The sequence below is a fragment of the Sardina pilchardus genome, chromosome 14 (assembly GCF_963854185.1).
Source record: "Sardina pilchardus chromosome 14, fSarPil1.1, whole genome shotgun sequence".
Lineage (NCBI taxonomy): Eukaryota > Metazoa > Chordata > Actinopteri > Clupeiformes > Clupeidae > Sardina > Sardina pilchardus.
Window position 1 is genome coordinate 13,522,676 of NC_085007.1, and position 19,582 is coordinate 13,542,257.

The 19,582-nt window shown below is 45.1% G+C and overlaps 1 protein-coding gene across 4 annotated transcripts in view; it reads right to left on the reverse strand.

The window, feature by feature from the left end:
• The window catches only part of smarcad1b (SWI/SNF-related, matrix-associated actin-dependent regulator of chromatin, subfamily a, containing DEAD/H box 1 b), a 26,317-nt gene extending 12,633 nt beyond the window's left edge, over nucleotides 1-13,684 (reverse strand). The window contains exons 1-13 of one of the 4 annotated variants that reach the window (XM_062554720.1): nucleotides 13,582-13,684; nucleotides 12,243-12,375; nucleotides 11,995-12,070; nucleotides 10,380-10,428; nucleotides 10,006-10,097; nucleotides 8,002-8,103; nucleotides 6,712-6,790; nucleotides 5,884-6,404; nucleotides 5,177-5,373; nucleotides 4,072-4,162; nucleotides 3,076-3,175; nucleotides 1,913-1,972; nucleotides 1,667-1,742 (exon numbers count right to left, since the gene is read on the reverse strand). In XM_062554720.1, coding sequence (XP_062410704.1) covers nucleotides 1,667-1,742; nucleotides 1,913-1,972; nucleotides 3,076-3,175; nucleotides 4,072-4,162; nucleotides 5,177-5,373; nucleotides 5,884-6,404; nucleotides 6,712-6,790; nucleotides 8,002-8,103; nucleotides 10,006-10,097; nucleotides 10,380-10,428; nucleotides 11,995-12,070; nucleotides 12,243-12,313 — 1,514 coding nt within the window. In that variant the 5' untranslated portion in view covers nucleotides 12,314-12,375; nucleotides 13,582-13,684. Of the gene's footprint in view, nucleotides 1-1,666; nucleotides 1,743-1,912; nucleotides 1,973-3,075; nucleotides 3,176-4,071; nucleotides 4,163-5,176; nucleotides 5,374-5,883; nucleotides 6,405-6,711; nucleotides 6,791-8,001; nucleotides 8,104-10,005; nucleotides 10,098-10,379; nucleotides 10,429-11,994; nucleotides 12,071-12,242; nucleotides 12,376-12,753; nucleotides 13,204-13,273; nucleotides 13,420-13,581 lie in introns of those variants that run through there. The other 3 variants (XM_062554719.1, XM_062554718.1, XM_062554717.1) reach the window with 3 other exon arrangements.
• Nucleotides 13,685-19,582: the final 5,898 nt, after the last annotated feature.

Below are 19,582 nucleotides of genomic sequence, written 5' to 3' on the forward strand. Positions count from 1 at the left end.
CCTTTCATCGATGGTCGTTAATGATAATGAATGGAGGATCGATAGTCATTACAGGAAATTCAATACTAAGGGTCGTCAATAAAAAAGTAGTGAGGTAATGTTTACTTCCCCTGACTTTGGCTTTGTAAGTGGTTTTAGCCCCATACAGAATACAGATCATCACTATATTGAATTCAGTGATATACTGCAGTTTAAAAGCAACATAATTAGCGTGATAAAAATATCAAGTATATCAAACAATGACGAACCAAAACAATCTCAGCACTCCTTCCACAGGTAATGGAGGTGATGGCTACAAAGAAAACGATGAATTTACTCTCACCGCAATCCAAACTAGGTTTACCGTGTAGCGGTACAAAATATGAACGCCATTCAGTCCTGCACATTCTCACAGCAAAAATAAATCAGGCTTATCAATTTGTTTCCATCTCCTACTCCATATCCTACAGTCCTTGTGCGTGCCTACCTGCGTGTGTGTGTGCGTGCTTATGTTTGTGTGTGCCTGCTTGTGTGTAGGCATGTGTGTGTATGTTTATGTGTGTGGGGGACCAAACATTATTTTCCATCAAAGTCTAGTAGGGTTTTAAACTCCCCGGTGTACATATTCCTGACTGATATTCTTATTTATTGGGCAGGGTAAATTCGGGCTGGCTTCCAAGCTGACAAATTACTTCTGTGGTTGTCATCTGACAGGAGTTCTCTGCCATGCACTGAAAGTTGTTCTGGTTATCAACATATAACTGTCCTTGTGTGCCAGCCATTAGTCCAGAAGCTAATGTATGCCGGAGAACAGCAGGGCAAGGAGAAAGAGGGGAAGTGACCACAGCCACACGGAGCACTCCAGATGAAGAAAAAAACAAAACAAACTAGAAATCACAGCTTTGCAGTGGTATGCCACTATGCCTTAGCACAGATGTGCATTTCTGGTTGATATTTGTGTTACGCGAGACAACATATAGAACCGATAGGAATCTAATCAGCTGATCTCTTAGTCCAAGTGAACACCCATACCATATTTGAAGAACGTGCATCAAAGCATTCTTGAGATATCCTGTTCACAAGATAAGAACGGACAAACATATAGCCCCACCTCCGGCCAGGCATTAAAAAAACCTACCACAGATTAAACTAACATCAAAATGCTTTAGCTTCTATGAGGCTCGACGTAACTGAAATATATTGGTGAGGATTTATGAAAGTACACAGTACACAACTACTTGGATAGAAATGTAAATCACAGAGCTTCGAGATCCTTTTTAAATCTCCTCCTAAATCAGTCATTGACTCAGTGAGATTTGTTATGACTCATCATTCATCCAGCCTTCAGCTTAATGATTACTGATACAGGTATTAGGCCTTTTTTCTGTACAGGGATCAAGTCTAGTCCTGGACTAACAGAATCTCCACTGAAACTATAGGACCCGTGTATCGAAAATCAGCCCCCCATACAGAAATATATGAAGAGCTCTTTTCCAAAACACTTGTATGCATCATTTTAACACATTCTCATATAGGATTGTTTTACAGTTTTAAAAATGGATTTATAGCGTTTTGGAAAAGGGGCTTTATATAAACGTATAGTATGTCTTTGAAAGGTGCTTCAAGTTCGTTTTTGGTCAAATGAGGTGCTTGTAGCTCTCGTGTGTCGGGTCTTCCACACACTCACGTGGTCACGATGATGTTGTAGTCCTCCCTGTTGCTGAGGGCCTGGTATCGGGTGAAGCGGCGCTCCTCAGCCGTGCCTGCAGCAGGTGACACCAGAGTTAGGGGTGCGCGCGCTCAGCTGATGTGGGCACGGGAATGTCCTGCCGTCCCAATAAAGGGAGCACAGGAAACGACAGCAACAGTATGTGATGGAGGGAGGGAGGGAGGGAGGTAGGGAGGGAGGGAGGGAAGGAGGGATGAAACTCACCGTGATAAACGAGGACCTCCAAGCTGGGGCACCACAGCTTCAGCTCACGGACCCAGTTATCTGCAACACAGAGCAAGGTCACGTCTGCATGCTCTGGAACGGTCTTAATCACACGGAGCACAGCAGGCTTTCAGCATGCTACACACACACACACACACACACACACACACACACACACACACACACACACACACACACAGACACACACAGACACACACAGACACACACAGACACACACACACACACCCTGAGCGGTAATCAGGAGTGCAGGACAGAGTACAGACTACAGGTCAGGAGAAGGCAGACCAGAGTGGTATACTACAGGCCCTTTCACCCTGTAGGGACTTTCTGAAGTTCCTAGAACCCCTTTTTCTGAGCATTCTGACATCATGGAACTGGGGATTAAAGAGTTCTTCGCTGTGCAAAGGAACTATGACTGATGTGCATGCCAAGGCAGCAGAAGGGCTATATTCAAAAATCTTACTTAACCTAAACACTCCTCGGGAAGGCTGCAGAGACCGACTACTGTCACACTTTTTATGAACAATGTTGACTCTTTTCGCTTTCGCTTCCTGATACCATGAGCTTCTAGTTTGTCAATAAGCCTCCGTAGATAGTAATTAAGGAGCAATGCTGTTGGTTTCATTACTTTTGTTCATCTAATAATTGGGCTACTTATGTGTGTACTTATGTGTATAGTCATCACAGAGTTCCTACTGCATCTGAATGCCCTAGGAACTGCGTAGCCTCCCCAGTTAGCAGTTAGTAGAACAGTGTTCTAAAGTGAACTCGTGTCTAAAAAGCACCTCATGAAGTGAGATTAGGGGTATGTTGAGCCTAAAGCCTTCAAATTCAACAGAGGTGGAGTGGCTTTACTCTTACTAATATCTCTACACCCCGAGGGCAACTTAATCAACCAACCAAATAACATTCTATCAATAAATCAATACATCAAAAAAACCCACCCACTGACCAATGACCTACCAATCTCCATGCATTAATTTAAAATCATAAGATAGACTCTACACTAGATGTCTGAATGACCCATTACTTTGAGCACGAGTAGTTTATGGATGACATACAAACCGTGTCCTGTAGGGTCGAGGGGTGCATGTGTGTGTGTGTGTGTGCGTGTGTGTGTGTGTGGCGGGATGCACTCTCACCTAGTGTGGAGGCTGGCACGACGATGAGGTGTGGCCCGCGGTTCCCGTCCTGATACAAGCTGGCCAGGAAGGCGATGGCCTGAATGGTCTTCCCCAAACCCTGCAGACGGCACAGAGGACAGGCGACGACACCGGCATTAAATATACATGGCCACTCCAGCAGAGTGGAAAACGCATGCACAGTGTGGCACTAATGTCGCGGCATGAAAAGTCTACGAGGCACGCACATCCAAGGTTCTCTAAACGTAGGGTTCGGGGCCAAAGCAAAAGTCACGGCAATAATGACAAAAAAAAAGTCAGCACACCCGAAGCTCTCAAGCAAATATTTCATCACGCTTCGGGACAAGTCCTTCCTCACCCTAATGTCGAAACACACATTCTGCTCCTAGCAACAGTAGGTATACGTAGACTGCAAGGAGAAGTCAGCATAGAGAACAATGCAGCGAGGCTAGGAGACCAGTAAACAGATTTGGTGGTGATACACTGAGAACATTTCTGGGCAACACTGAGGTCCACAGAGATGCATGGGACCAGTCTTAACACATATGGCATACACAATGGCAGAAACCTAATTACTCATTCTGGACGCCCTTTAATTATTTGCTGACTTTTGACAGCATCGCTTGCCAAAATGATGCCCAGCTCAGGTTGTGCCCGACGCCAGGCGGGTGAGCGATCGACTGGGTGGGGGGGGGGGGGGTGGCATGTCTCGAAGCTCGGCACGGGGTCACAGCAGCCAATCCCCACAGCAGCAATTAAGGGGTGGTGGCAGGAGAGCATGGTGGTGTGTATTATTTAGGAGGTGGCTGTGTGAGAGTGTGTATATGTGTGTGTGTGTGTGTGTGTGTGTGTGTTTGTGTGTGTGTTTGTGTGTGTGTGTGTGTGTGTGTGTGTGTGTGTGTGTGTGTGTGTGTGTGTGTGTGTGTGTGTGTGTGTGTGTGTGTGTGTGTGTGTGTGTGTGTGTATGTGTGTGGCGCGGAGGAGGGTAATTCACACCATCTCGTCTGCCAGGATGCCGCTGAGGTTGTTCTGGTGAAGCAGGGTGAGCCAGCGCAGTCCCACCAGCTGGTACGGCTTCAGCTTAAACCTGCAAACACACCACAGGCCTCCAATTGATGAAGCTATACACATCAACTATTAATTTAATAAAGACATTACACAACCAAGGATTCTGCCCACATTAAACATGCAGCATTCACCAGAAACAAAAAGAAAAGGTCTTTCTGTATTTACGGCTGCAGCTGTGACAGACCCCCACATTCACACAAACACACACACACACACAGATGTTAACGGCCCCCAAACATCAAAACATTAAACATTTAAATGTAAAACAACAACTAGAACGAAAAACAACAATAACAACAAATCAACATATGGTTGAGCAAGAGCTTGAAACTTTAGAGAACAGCTCCATTTCAGTGATGGGCTGCTGATGCATACAAAAACACCCCTCTGCTCTCTTCCCCACTTCTGTGCCAGAGACGCCCACGATTTCCCGCCGATGATTATCTGGCCTCCGTAACATTACAGCGGATTTGAGCACAGCGCGCGGTAAATTCCAAAGTAAAATGCAAATTGCTGTGGATAACAGTGTAATCTAAAAGTGAATTTGAAAAAGACATTCAGCCACTCTTCCTTGGTTGCCTCAGGCCTGTTACACACACTCTCTGTGCTATTTGTGCATGACCACTGGATTACCTGCTCACTTTCATTTCGGTTACCTGAGGTGCATTCAAAATTCGCAAACATGGAACGTTTGTGAACGTTTGCAAACAGTATTCCGCTATCCTAGAGTTTTTGGCAAAACGTTTGCAAACAATCGCAAACCGTCTGAGGAGGTAGTTCTCCACGAACATACCGTGGACGTGAGTTTGATGAAGGTAACGACGCAATTACCGTTAGAATGGAATGTGGACACCAAATGATTCAAATTGAGCTGTTCAAAGAAGCCCAACTAGATTAAGTATGTCTTATCTTTTTCAGTGAAAATCAATGAAAATAAAGACGTTGTGCACACGCAACGCACAAAACACACACACACAGGACTAATGTGTATTTCTGTTCTGGTTTGGTGGGGGTGAGCTGCTGCTCCACGTACGTTTGGTTGAGGACAAGTGGCTGCTCCATGGAGCCTGTGCCGCTCTCCAGCACCTGGGTGACGTCGCGGCTCATCTTCTGGGCGATCTCCTCGCAGTGGCCCATGAGGCCCTGCACCACCTCCCGCTCACGCAGCACCTCCCGGCAGCCCGCCAGGAGCTCCATCGACAGCCCGTGACCGCCGCTCAGGGCCTTATCCTGAGCACGCATATACACACACACGCGCACACACACACACACACACAAGATGCAAACGTCAACAAGGACCAAACATCATGCACAAGTACGGTAAATGTCCAGAGTAACAAACCCGCATACACACATGCATACATGCACACACAGAAATATACATATACATCCACAAAAACATGAACATAACAGACCCTAACACTTGTGTGTTTGCTTGAATATCAACAAAACACTTATCACATGAGAAGCTGCCTGCTTCTCGTGAGAGAGGCTACTGGTAGTTTGCAGTAATAATCCTAAAAACCCTATACACATTTTAAAAACAGTCTTATTCTAGTGAGAAAAAAAAGCACTCGCACTGCCACCGAAGCACATTTTGTACACCATTCATTTTTAGTGAGGAGTACCAGAGATTTCATACAGAGAAATGCACAGTAAAAGTCAGAAGTAAAGACGACGAGTTCATGCAAGTGTCTGTGAGTGACAGCTAGCGCTGCTCTCCCCGGAGGGCACTCTCACCAGGTCTCGCCACTTCTTGAAAGGCCTGAGCTCCACGATCTTCTGGGCCTTCTTGGCCGAGCAGCCTTCGATGAGCGACAGCTCCTCCAGGGACGCCTCCTGGAAGAAGTCCAGCAACTGTCTCTTCTGCGCGGTCAGGCGCTCGTTGCCCTCGTCCTCCGAATCGGAGTCCGACGACACCGCCTCAAAGTCACTGCCGCCCTTAGCGCCGCCGCCCTTAGCAGCTACGCCACCTTTAGCTACGCCACCCTTAGCGCCGCGGCCTTTAGCTATGCCGTCGTCGCTGTCGGAGTCCACGACGTAGCTCACCGGCACCGGGTTCCGTTTCCGCAGCACTCTGGTTCCGTTCTGTGGGACCTCCTCTGCGGTTCTGTGAGGTCTCTTCGGGCTGGACGGCGTAGGTTTGGGCGCGGGTTTCGTGGGCTGGGACGCCGTCCGCGTGATGCTGGACCGCGTGGGAGGGGACGCGTCGCGTCTGGAGGGTTGGGGGGAGGGAGCGTCGTTCTCAGAGAGCACCTCGGCTGAAAAAACACAAACCACATGAGGACAGCACACTCGAGTTAGTCTTTCTCCTGGTCACACCGAGAGTGATATTTCAAACATGATGACATTACAGCATTTCCCCCGTGTGAATCCACAATGAACCGTGTCTACAATGCTCTCAGTCCACAACAGAGGAACCAGGCAGGAAACTCTTGATATCAGCTCTGCAGTGGACCAGCCCTGATCTAGGTGGAATTTAGAGGACCCATGCTATGGGAGATACCCAGAGTCAGAGCCAGAGTGGGACTCCTCCAGGTGAGACGTGGGCTCCTGAGGGCCACTCACCTTCTTCAGAGAACATCCGTAGAGCCTCCAGCGTGTCCTCATACAGCCAGTCATGTTCATGCAGCACATCCCTCAGTCCCTGCGCACAAACAAGCATACAGACACGCAGACACGCAGACACGCAGACACGCACACACGCAGACACGCACACACGCACACACGCACACACGCACACACGCACACACGCACACACGCACACACACAGTCAGGATATCGCATGTTGATGGTGAGGATTTGAAGTGAACATGTTAGCCCAATACCACCGCAATACAGCACAATGTCAAAAGAGGATTTATGTAACAATCTAACAGGACTAAGATCGGCGATTAATTACACAAGACATATGCAGTATGATCTATCCATTAATATATCTACGCATCGACCCATCATCCATTTGTGCATCAATATCTCCACATCCTTTCACCTCTTTGTCCACTTATCCATCCCTCAGGGCCATTCACACTATAATGATATAATAGCAAAAAAGTACCGCTTTAGATCATATGACTGACAACATCCACCCATATACTAGAAGATAACAACATGAAAAACGATATTGCCTGAGTCACTTTCAGTTATCGTTCTTGGTGTGAACGGCCCTTTAATCGTATAATATATCTGTTAGTACATTATTTATGCATCAATCTATGCATCTAATCATATGGTTCACCCATTTGTGCATCAACATCACGTACTGTAGGTAGAAGTGGCGTCTGCACCTATAGTTTAATTAAAGATGTTTCGCTTGGTGCGTAGCTCCAAAACAAAGTTCAGGCAAAAAAAGGTGTGGAAAAAGAAGAGATCGCACACAGGGCATGTATGATATCTAAAAGCTCTTCCAGGCCATGAAACAACAGCTTACAAAAGTTTCAGGCTTAACCCATCATCAGTGTTCCCATTTTGAAACGTCACTAGGCGCTGAGGCCTCTTAAAGGTTCCCACACCAATTACTCGAAGAGCGTAAGTGAACCCAGAATCTCAGTGTGTAGTCCATACAGATAGACATACAAATACAAATACAATACCCCATGCGTCAACATCACTACCGTAATTTCCCAACTATTAGCAGTGGCTTATACATTGATTTTGCAAAAGTTCTTCAACTATGAGGTTAATACAGGGGGACAGTGAATATGGTGTTAATATGGTTTTGTTTCTTTTAACTGGCATAAAACACTGTCCTGCGGCTTATACGCAATGCAGCTAATATGCGGGAAAATACTGTACATTCCTTTCCTGTCCCTCTGTCACATACTGACCATGCTGTTAGTATAGTAATGGCCGACTGACCTCCTTGTCCAGTTGAGGGAAGTGTGTCTGCAGTTTCTTCACCATGTCCTCCTGCTCCTTCCAGGTGGGCTCCGGGCCCTCGTTCTCCGAATCGTCCGTCTGCTGATCGCCCGGCCGCAGGACAAAAAAACACACAGTCCGCTCGGTTAACACTGAGATACACCACACGATGACCCCACTCCATTCAAAACACATGGTTCAAATCACTCATCACCCATGTACTCAACAGGCCTTGAAACATTAATGTGAATACGGTGGCGGTGCAGTGGCGAAGGAGTCAAGCTAGCATGCAGTAGTTGCATGAAGAATCACAGGTTTGATTGCCGGCTGCTACCGCTAACCAAGGGTTTGTTCAAGAGACTGGCCCTGCTATTAATTGACCTAAGTGAGTTGCATTGGATAACAGAGTCAGTCTAATAAATGAATTAATCATTAAAAACCAGTGGATTTGAAGGTCAAGGATTTCAAGGGGGCACTGAACCACTAGAGAGAGGTTTTAAAATCCTGTCAACTGCATACTCCAGAGGTCCTGAATCTTGACCAAGCCTATTTGCCCAAAACAAATCAAACTATTCTGTGATTTTAAAAAAAATCTAATTCTCTGTCCTCCCCAGAAGATAAACCCTTAACGCTATAATCTGTGCTATCACAGCTGCCCATACCCCCACAAGAAATTAAATAAAGCCACCATTCTGACCGCTCAGAGAATCCAAACCCTTTTATCTTCTCTCCAAGAGCCAACCACAACTCCATAAAGAGGCCAAATCTCCCGGGCATTGAGCTAAAAGCCTCTCCCCTCAGGAGACACCTTTATCTGAACCACAACCAAATCATGCTGACACCAATCCCCATTCATCCTCCCTCTAATTCCTAAAAGACAGTCCACCACTACTTAAACCACTGATGTGGTCCTCTGAGACCCCCCCCCCCCCCCCCCCCCCACCCCCAACCCACCCCCAACCCCATTAAGCCCATCACTGCCCCCTTGCGCCCCCCCCCCCCTCCCCCATGACCATGCTGGCAGTACCCCAAGCAGCCCACTCGGTCTGTGAACACGACACAAAACACAGGTCCATGTGTGTTCATCGTCCTACTCATTCCTAAATTAATAGACTCAAGCCCTTACAGCCGGGTAGGCTGAGTGCACTTTCTTTCAGTTGTGCACACACCATGGGTTTGGTAACTCTACCTTACACACATTTCAAGTGGTTTTGTGATTGATATGTGCTCTGCTCACACTGCAGGTGTGAACTGCTCTCTCTGCAAGACTGGCAACAAACTTTTCTGACATACCAGAAATCCAACCCAATCAACCCGAGCTGGAAACACTGATTGGTACATCTTCTAGCTGGGCGTCATGAGCCTACTCAAACTACACAACAAAACGTGGTTGTTTGGGTCTGACTGAAACGTGGCCAAAATTGCAAAATTGTCTCTGACCAGCAGACTCCCTCCAACCCCCACCCACCCACCCACCCACCCCTCCTCCCTCTCTCCAGCCTGGCTGGCAGTATCCCAGACAGGGCGCTCCGCCTGTGTGCCAGCCAGCCGGGGCTGCTCATGTAGGACCGGCTCCCTGCAGCATGCAGCATGCATCTCGCCGTGACAAGAACAAATGGCCCCGCCGGCGTGGCACTACATCATCGCCTGCGGGGAGGACAAACCTGGAGGATGTATTCAAGACCTCGGTGTGTTTATGTTTGTGCATGTGTGTAAGTATGTGTATGTGTATGTGTGTGTATGTGGGTGGGTGTGTTTATGTGTATGTGTGTGTAGGTGTGGGTGTGAGTATCGTGACATGGGTGTATGTGTTGGGGAGGGGGGGTTGGGGGGGTTGCAGTGTCCTTGAGCAGGGACACTTCATGTAAACACCTTGTAAAGCAAACAAGCATGGGAAACAGATGAGATAAAGCCTTGTGCCAAGGAGATGTGTGTGTGGTGGGGGGGAAAGGGGGGGGGGGTCTATGCTATCTTCAAAGGGACAACAGATGCGAGTGAACTCACCACGGAGGGCTTCCGCTTCTTTCTGGGGAGGGAATCAGAACTCGGCTGGGATACCTGTGACCCGTCTACCCATTTCCTCTTACAGGCTGCCTCTGAAGACGAAGACACACACACACACACACACACACACACACACACACACACACACACACAAGGTCATGTGAACATACAAGGAGGCTGATCCTCTACATCAATCAATGTCAGGGCGATAACCACACACAGCACATGAGCCTACATGTTAAATCCAGTCTTATTCAGTAGTATTGATGATGTCCGTCTGATCAATGTGGCATCACCCTGGGATTTGGCATAATTGAATAGAGGAAGTGTGTGTGTGTGTGTGTGTGTGTGTGTGTGTGTGTGTTGGCACTAACCTGAGTCTCCTGACCATTTCGTGGAGACTTGAGGTGACGAGGGGCGCACCTGAAACGTATTTCAAAAGATCAGAAAATGTCATTGTAGCGACAGCAATGGAAATGGTGGGAAATGTTTCATAGCATTCCACTTACATAAAGAATAAAGAAAGAAATAATTGTACAGAAAATACTTGATTGTTTAAGTTACTTTGAGGTCACTAAATCCCTGACCAGATGCAGTGAAAGCAAGCTCTGTGGCCTGATACTGCCCCAATATAAAATTTGAGAATACCTGTTTAACAGTGGCTTGACTTGCAATCACTGAACCATAATTAATGAACTCTTATGAACAAGTCAGCCTCACAAATAATATATTAGCTATACAAGTTGTGCACACAACCACACAATGAACAGATCTCAACTTTGTGAAACAGGCTAGAAATTCTTGATATTCCTATGCATAATTAAACTCCACTAGAACACAAACCTTCTGATCACTTAAATATAGCACAGAATTACAAGACTGTCAACAAAGACTCTGGACTAATAACAGCCTCAGCACTCTCTTCTTTCAACCTAATCTTTCATTCAAGGGTTTTTAATTTCAAAGCAACTTCAGAAATAAGGTAAAAAATGAAAAGGTATAGTCCTCACTTCTGGTGAATGATCAAGATAACCTCAACTCAATATGGCTGCCTTGTATCACCCAGTGTTACACCTGTCCCCCAAATCACTGTAAAGGACTTTGGGGTATAATGTGCACCTGTGTGTGTGTGTGTGTGTGTGTGTGTGTGTGTGTGTGTGTGTGTGTGTGTGTGTGTGTGTGTGTGTGTGTGTGTGTGTGAGAGAGAGAGAGAGAGAGAGAGAGAGAGAGAGAGAGAGAGAGAGAGAGAGAGAGAGAGAGAGAGAGAGAGAGAGAGAGAGAGAGAGAGAGAGAGAGAGAGAGAGCATTCAATCCAAACTCGATAGTCAATCAAATAACCTCTTACTACAGTGTCCCTGAACTTGTGTTGATGACTGTCACAAGCTCTAAGGTTGCACCTTTTAAAATCTTTGTAAGTTTGTACTGCACAGAGGCAAGTACAACTGTACACCCAAAATAAGCCATATCAGGACTTGCTTCTAGTAACTTCCATCTGCGGCTGGTGCACTGAAAGACGAATGACAGAGGGGTGCGTCCCATTTCTGTGCTTGAATTGGGCCAAAGACTCCTGACGTTTGAAGGTCATAAACCGAAATATGAGTCTGTGCTGGGCATGGCAGTGGAATGATGGATGGTGTGAGCATTGTACTGACTTCAGCATAAAAAAATTATAATAAGGGCACTTGCTCTGTTGAAACACTCAAAGTGGCCATGTGCAAAGTATCAAAAGAGTGATGTTGATCACTGACATTGTTTGATATGACCAATGAATTCATCAAGTTCTTATAAGGGTCAGTTACTCAGAAATTCATCATTCAAAGGCCAATGACCACTTACAAATGAGAGGTCAAACCATTCATTCTTTCATGACTGCATGCAAAAAGAGTTCTTTGGGATACCTTCTTCTGCAAAGGATAGGACTATATATATTTTTGAAGCCAAATAAGACCCAACATTGTGGGTCTATGCACACGATGATGAGCTTCTTACCTCATCTGCACTGTCTTCAGTCTCTTCTGACTGATCAGACAGAACAATCACATTCTTGTCAGACTGCTCCTTCTCTCTTGAAGATATAGGAGCAAACAGAAGAAGTTAGAGATCACCTCAAAGAGTTGGAAGCCAGATATAGCATGGCTGTTTGACACAATTTATGTACTAATTATTTGAAGATTCCACGAGGGATGACCCCATAGTGGTTAGGGAAGAGAGATGGGGCGCCTCGCTAGTGAACTTACTTGTGTTTTAACACTGAACTCCCAGATAGCTCTGTGTCAGACGTATCTGTCCCCGGATCTGAATCCAGCATTATATAGCTGGACCCTGGTCCAGTGGGCCGTTTGGACTCTGGAGTTTCTGGTACAATCGCGCCTGACAATGAAAGATATCAAGTGTAAGGGTTAGGAAGGGTCGGTTAAACTTCGTCAGTTAGCCTCCTGATCATAGACATAGCCTACACTCATACGTATATATGTCTATGCTCCTGACACTTTATTTCACGTATGATAGAGGAAGAGTTCAGTTTGTTTCATTCGGGTTAGCATGGCAGACTATGCTACGTAAGTGATTCATTCGTGAAAAGTTAGCTTGATTACCAAAACCATAGTCATAGTGGCAACTCGATGAAAGGACACCGTCTTGGAATAAACATAAAAACTACAGCACTCATCTCATGATTGACTTATGTATCAAATAAGGTTGATGTTGTTATGTTCATCTCAGTTGATGTTAGACTTGCAAAACGCCTACCAGTTAACGGTACATCTTTGTGCACATCCTTCCTCCGGCGCGTAGTTCTAACGTTAACGTTATGTTCAGTGTCTCCTTTGTTATTCCTCATGATGTTCACCGCTGGTGATTACGTATGCAATGCAGTAAGCTAAACCCATGCAAAGTTATGTCTTTATTATCTGGATTAATGCTGCAGACACTGTGCATTTATCCTTTGCTACATAGTTCAGGTGGGTGTGCTAACACCAACTTGCTAGCATGCTAACAATTGAAAGAGAGATGCTGCCACAGCCATAAATTGTCAACCCCAAGTTCCTATGCTAGCTGTGCTGCTATTAAATGTGTCATCCTACACAACTCGTGTATCATATCACCCTAAACACACAAAATAAGCAGGTAATGTATTTTTCCTCACGGCCCTACTGTGGAAACGAACAACGTTACACCACAAAGAAGCGACAAGATGTTAGCGTAGCGTAGTGTACTGTTGTCACAGGGAGACCGACAGTTGCCAAATACGTAAGATGACTAACTCTACCTTCTCGTGCTCACCAACCAGAAATCTACCGAGGTTGGGCTGGGTTGTTTGTATGTTCACGTTATGTAGTCATATTTTGATATTGACGTCTACGCTAATCAAACAACCGATAGACAAAAACGTGTGGCAAAATCATGCTACTACGATATCTGGCAACCCTTATCACGTGGTCAACCTGTGAAAGCCAATCAAAGTACTTTCCATGTCCAAGCAATTCACATAACAGTTTTGAGCTATTGGGATTTATGGCTGGTTAGAATTACATTATTCTGTGCAATAGTGTGATTGATTTCTATGTTGTGGCTTACCATCTGTTTGGAAGATGATTTGACCATTGTACAGTTTTCCTCACAGGTTGTCCACTGTAGCCATCACAACCGACCAATATCAATATAGGCCTACCAATTGAATAAGACTCCTTTCAATTATCAAGGTAAGGAGTAACCTGATGTTTGTAATAGGCCTACAATCCTTTGAGGAAATATCTGAGGTTAAGTCTATCATCTTGTGATGATTTATTCACTCCAGGAAGAGAGTCTAAGATGAGCTAAATATTGATTCCTTAAATCATTCAAAATCACATTCATAGGTTTAGATTGTGTCCACATTGTGGTATCAGTGCTTCATCATGTGGTGACCAAGGAATTGGCTACCTGTATGGCCAGAAAGTCCCAGGTTCAATTATCAGTTGCTGTTGTGGCCTTCAGTAAGGCACTGAACCCAAGTTACTCCAGTGGGGCTGTTCCTGTAGTTGGTTTGGACAAAAGCGTCAGCTAATTACACAAGTAAATGAGTGATAATGGATATCAAGGGCTCCTATACACAACCTATACACAACAAAGAAAAAGCACAACACAAATGATTTCCATTTCCTTTAATTCATTTGGCAGACGCTTTTATCCAAGGTGACTTACAGCAATACAATAACATTTAGGCTAAGCTACAGAGCTATAACATTTTAGCAGCAGTGCAGAGGAGACTGTGTTGGAATTACCACTGCCATTACCTCTGTTAATATTAGTAGAGGATACATTTAAGTACTAGTCAAAGTATGGTAGAAACAAAAGTGGTAGAAGAGGAGCTAAAGGAGAGAAGAGAAGGAAGTGGAGAAGAAAGAGGCAGAGGAGGAAGGAGGTGGAAGAGAATATGAGTGCCTCTCATTTGGGCATTTATACATCCTCCCTCCCTTTGGCCTCCATCCTCACTGATCTACATAGAGAATGATGGGGCGGCAACAATGGGATAGTCTATTCATGGGTTTCATCAGGTCCCTTTGCACAGGTGTATTAATCAAGCACCATGCAGTCTGCATTGATAATCAAGGTGCTTGATTGTATACACCTGTGGAAAGGGACCTGATGAAACCCATGAATACAGTGTTAGTTATAGATCAGTGGGAACACCCCTCGAGGATCGGATATCGAGGATCGAGGAGAGATGTTGAGAGGCACCCTATCAGTTGGTGAGGGAGGTGAAGGAGGTATTCATGGGTTTCATCAGGTCCCTTTCCACAGGTGCATACAATCAAGCACCTTGATTATCAATGCAGACTGCATGGTGCTTGATTAACACACCTGCTGAAAGGGACGTGATGAAACCCATGAATTCTTGGAAGAGTTGGGTCTTCATGTCACGGTCGTATGCAAAACGAGAGAGTGTGGACCCAAAAGCACGGTTTAAATACACAGACAGGTGTACGGAACAAGGTAAAACAAGAGACAGGTGAACACAGGGCTGGAAACCATAATTAAACTAACAAGGACCAGGTGAGGGGCGGAGACACAGGCACAGGGAACACATGGCACAGAAACAAATGGCACAACAAACAAAGGAGCATATGGCACAGGACACATGAAGCAACAAAGACAACAGGAAGGAGCAGACATGATGGAAAAAACACTAGACAGGATCCTTACACTTCAAGAGCATTTTTGAAGACAGAAAGGGACACCCCTGCACTGGACTTGGCAAATCATTCCACCATTGGGGGACCACAGGGCTAGCCTGACCAGCCAGATATGGGCCCTTTCCGAAACGGATCCCTACTCACTTCGACTCGGTTAGCGAGTGAACTTCGTTTTCAAGTCCACTCGTGGGTGCGGAGAACACTCGCATTTGAAGGGTTAGGGGGTTAAAACAGCGCTACATTTCGGATGCGCTTGAAGGGAGAAGGAAGTTGACGTCATATTTGTTTTCATAGAAATTATGAAGGCAATATATATTAAATCGCCAATTAAGATGTTCTGGACACCCCTATGTATTAGGATACATCCCTCTTCTCTCCTTTCATTACTAAGAGTGAGGAGTTGGATTTTATGCTTTATTTAACATCAAATTATAAAAGTGCTGTAAATGCGACCTGCACATCTGTTCAAATATTACAGCCTACTTCTGTACGATCTTGCACATTTTACTGAGTATCAAACTGAACATGAGTTGTTACAATGTAGCTTAAATCACGCTTTTGTCTGTAAATGCCGTCATACGGACCAAAAAACAACTGGCAGGGAGATACACGAGCTGCACGAACGCTTGAAAACGGTTGCACCTGCGTTTCAAGTCAGCATCGATGCTGACTTGCTCCTGGAGGCGTGGTAGCCCCTCTCCGTAGGCACTTCACTCGACTCAAAATTCGTTTCGGATGATACTTAATGTGGCGGACCCTCGCGTGAACGCGCAAACGAAGTGGAAGAGTGTAGTGTTAGGGTTTAGGGGCTGGTTTCGGAAAGGGCCATGGTCTGGGAACTCACTGTGGCCAGGGGCCTGTACTACGAAGGGAGCTCAACCTACCCAGATGTAACCCAGGGTTACTTTGCTAAACCGGGGTTGACAAAACCTGGTTATCTTCATTGGTGCTAATCGGTACTACGACGCTGAGTAAGAAGTTGATTTGTTGAACTGGGGTTAACCTCATCGGAGTTGGTGCGCGTTCACATAAAATGGGCGGGTTGCAGCGCAAATTACCACTTTTAATGATGACGCGATCACGCTATTTTACGCATAAGGAATGAGCAATGATTATAAAAAAGTTGCGAGGAATTAAAACCCACTTTACGATACATCAAATACGTCGGCAGCAAACAAAGCAAGACAAGGCTGTTGGCAACGTAGGCTATTGCAGATCGGATATATGAAAGTAAAGTTTTATTTCATGTTCCTAGCCTATGTGTTACGGAGGATTAATAGCTTGCGGAATGTCTGAAATGTGTTGAAATAAATACATTTTGAGTTCATAAGAGTCATACAGATGCAACACAATTCATATGTATATTAATAAATATTAATAAAGGATAATTGAATGTTTAGCCCCATTGACTGATTTAGTGTATGCCTATCCTGTGAACATTTTAGATGCAACGGCAGTGCCGCTGGCAGCAGGTGAAAATGAAATTCAAGAACATTCAGAAGGTTTATAGGCCTAGTTATAGCTTGCATTAATATTTCTTAATTATGAAAATATGTTATATTGCCAATGCTTATAGCCTCCACTTTGCCTCGATCAGCTGACAAATGCAACGAATTTCCTCGGCTGAGAATGTATAGGCTATCTTTCATAGAGAATATATGGAGAAAGTTTCTGGCGGTCTTAAAAAACTCTCGCCTTGCGAAGAGAGGCGCTTACAATTTGCGCTCCAATAATGTATCTTCCAAGTAGCCTACGTCGACATTATGGGGTGTGGTTAACCGCAAACCTCGGGTTAACCAAGATCATAACCTGCTCGGAGCAGGTTTGAGATGCAGCGTAAATTGCCATGGCAGCATACCTAGGTTAAAACCTATCCACCTTTCGTAGTACGGGTTAACCGGGAAGTTACGCCACACGTGATCAACTTACTCTCGAAGTTACCCAGCTAAGCCAGTAACCCCGCTTCGTAGTACAGGCCCCAGGGCTCAATCGGAGGGGTGGGATAGTTGTCTCTCAAATTCCCTCTCCACACAATATGATAATGCTAAACGAATCATCTTCTTGTTTTCAAGTAGCAGGCTGCGTAACCATCGTAACGTCTGGTCGCATGTCAGTCACCATCTTATGTTAACCCCGCCCACCGACTCTATACACGATGTGATTGGTCCAGTGATTCTTCCATTTCCCAGCTCCCAAGATCTACGGAGCGTTGCTAGACTAGCCAAATTAGATTTGCTACCGCTAGGGGCGTCTAGATTTCTAGGCTACCACGGGGCAGGAATCGAACCCAGGTCGCAGGTGTACAGTGCAGGTGCCCCAGCCAGCTGCACCACGGCTGGGTCCCATGAGCCTGAGTTCAAAACGCTTGAAAAAAGTTTGTACAAGTTGCCTATCCCAGGCAGTACTGTAGCCATGGCACAGGTAATATACAGGTAGTGACTTGGGGCCCAGTGGAAACCTTGGTGCCACCACATGAAACTATTATTTTTTTCATATTAATTCATGCTACTATTTATACTTTTTTTGTCTTTCTCTTTGTATATTTTTGGTATTTTCTACCTTTACTCAAATAGGACAGCAAAGAGTGACAAGAGGGACTTGAGGGACCTAATAAAGCAGCCATGAACCTTGAGCTTGAATCTAGATAGCGATAGGCCTAGAGTCACAGTGCATTCATGTGCATGAGAAAAAAAATGTTCCCCGTGAAAACATCATCGTTCATGTCACCTCATCCGGGAATAAGAGGTGGGAAACTGGGGTAAGATTTTTCAGGAATTGAACGGAATTGCAGTTGTGGGCTGGTCGTCACTTTTGTCGCCATGTAGTTTATTTGTAGTCCATGTAGACTTTAATGTCCAACCATTTTGAAGTTGTTTTTGTCACTTGAAAGCTACATATCCTTCTTTCACATGTGTCTCACACCTATAGCCTGGGTGCAGCTGAACTTAGCCCTGCCCACATTTGAGGTTGGGAAGTTCAGTCTGACATTGCTCAGGCGCAATATGCTCGAACCAGAGCTGTTCGGGCCCATCAAATTGTCAGGGTGAGCTTTATACAATGATGGACAGATGATCAATAGTAATGTAACCAACCACGTCACCAAAGCGTGGGTTGAAAGATGCTGCTCTGATTGGTTGTAGGTCTATCCAATTGAGTGAAGAGGCATTTTTTGTTCTGATTCGGTTGAAAGTTGAAACACCCCCCATAATCACAGGCCAATGGAGCAGTAACAGCCTGAAATTCTGACTAGAATTTTCAGTATGACAACGACAGGCTACCTTAAACCATATATATATTTTTTAACAATTACGTTGTCTAAATTGTCTATATAAGATTAGTGAGCATATGTTTAACCTTTGTTGTGACATCCATGTTTACACAATCCGATAGCAAAGCACATGAACACTCGCAGTGGGGAAAAACAATATAATCACAGAGGCAGTCTCTGATATTCATCATTTCTGTGCATGTGGTTGTTATTTTTTTTCACTACATGTTGGTGGGTGGGTGGGTTTTGAATGTGTTTTTCGTTGGAGCTTTATTGCTTTCATCAGAAGCCCACCGCATTCAGATTAACTTATCACAGTATAGTGACCCAAGTGAGGGGCCACCATGGCCTTGGGATGATGTGCCTGCACTGCCGAAGGTTTTTCGCGGGCAAATTTATGACAGGAGCAGCACTGAGCCCTGTTTGGATGATTGGGTTCAGGCTTGCTTTATCGCACACCAGTAACTCAAATATGAGTCAATATATTACTTCCAGCGGAGCCACATAACTCCTTTGGTCCATTAATAACTACCACGGAGGATTGCAGCTAAATTCCAGTCTGTTACAAGTGCAGAGGGCTGGAAACAACATACAAGAGAAACTGATGTACACCAATCTTCAGACGAGACAGAACCAAAGACCCCTGTTTTTTTTATCTGTTCTATGTTTATGTGATATATGGTTTTTAAAAATGCATAACAAAATAAGATAACGTGTGTTCAAAGACAAAGTAAAGAATAAGATTAAGGTTAATGTCAGATTCGCAGTACATAATTCTCATGGGGCCAGAGAGTGCAGAATGTGATCTCTCATATTGTGCTATGCAAAGTTCTGTCTGATGCTACATCCATCAGATCAAATGCAGCTGATGTCTGTAAAATTCTACCAACACAGTGCACACTGCTGGCCATGCATATTCATGGTGACAAATGCTAAAAATCCATTATCCACGCATCAGTATCGATTTCCTTGAAGAAACCTGGCTTCACAGCAAACATGTTTCATCCACAACCTAGAGCAACTGGGTGGGATCCAGGAGTCCATTTTAGCCCATTGATTACATGCTAATTAGTATTAAATGTAAAGTGTCAGATGAAACAACACGAACAGTGCTAACTGCCACAAACATCTACAA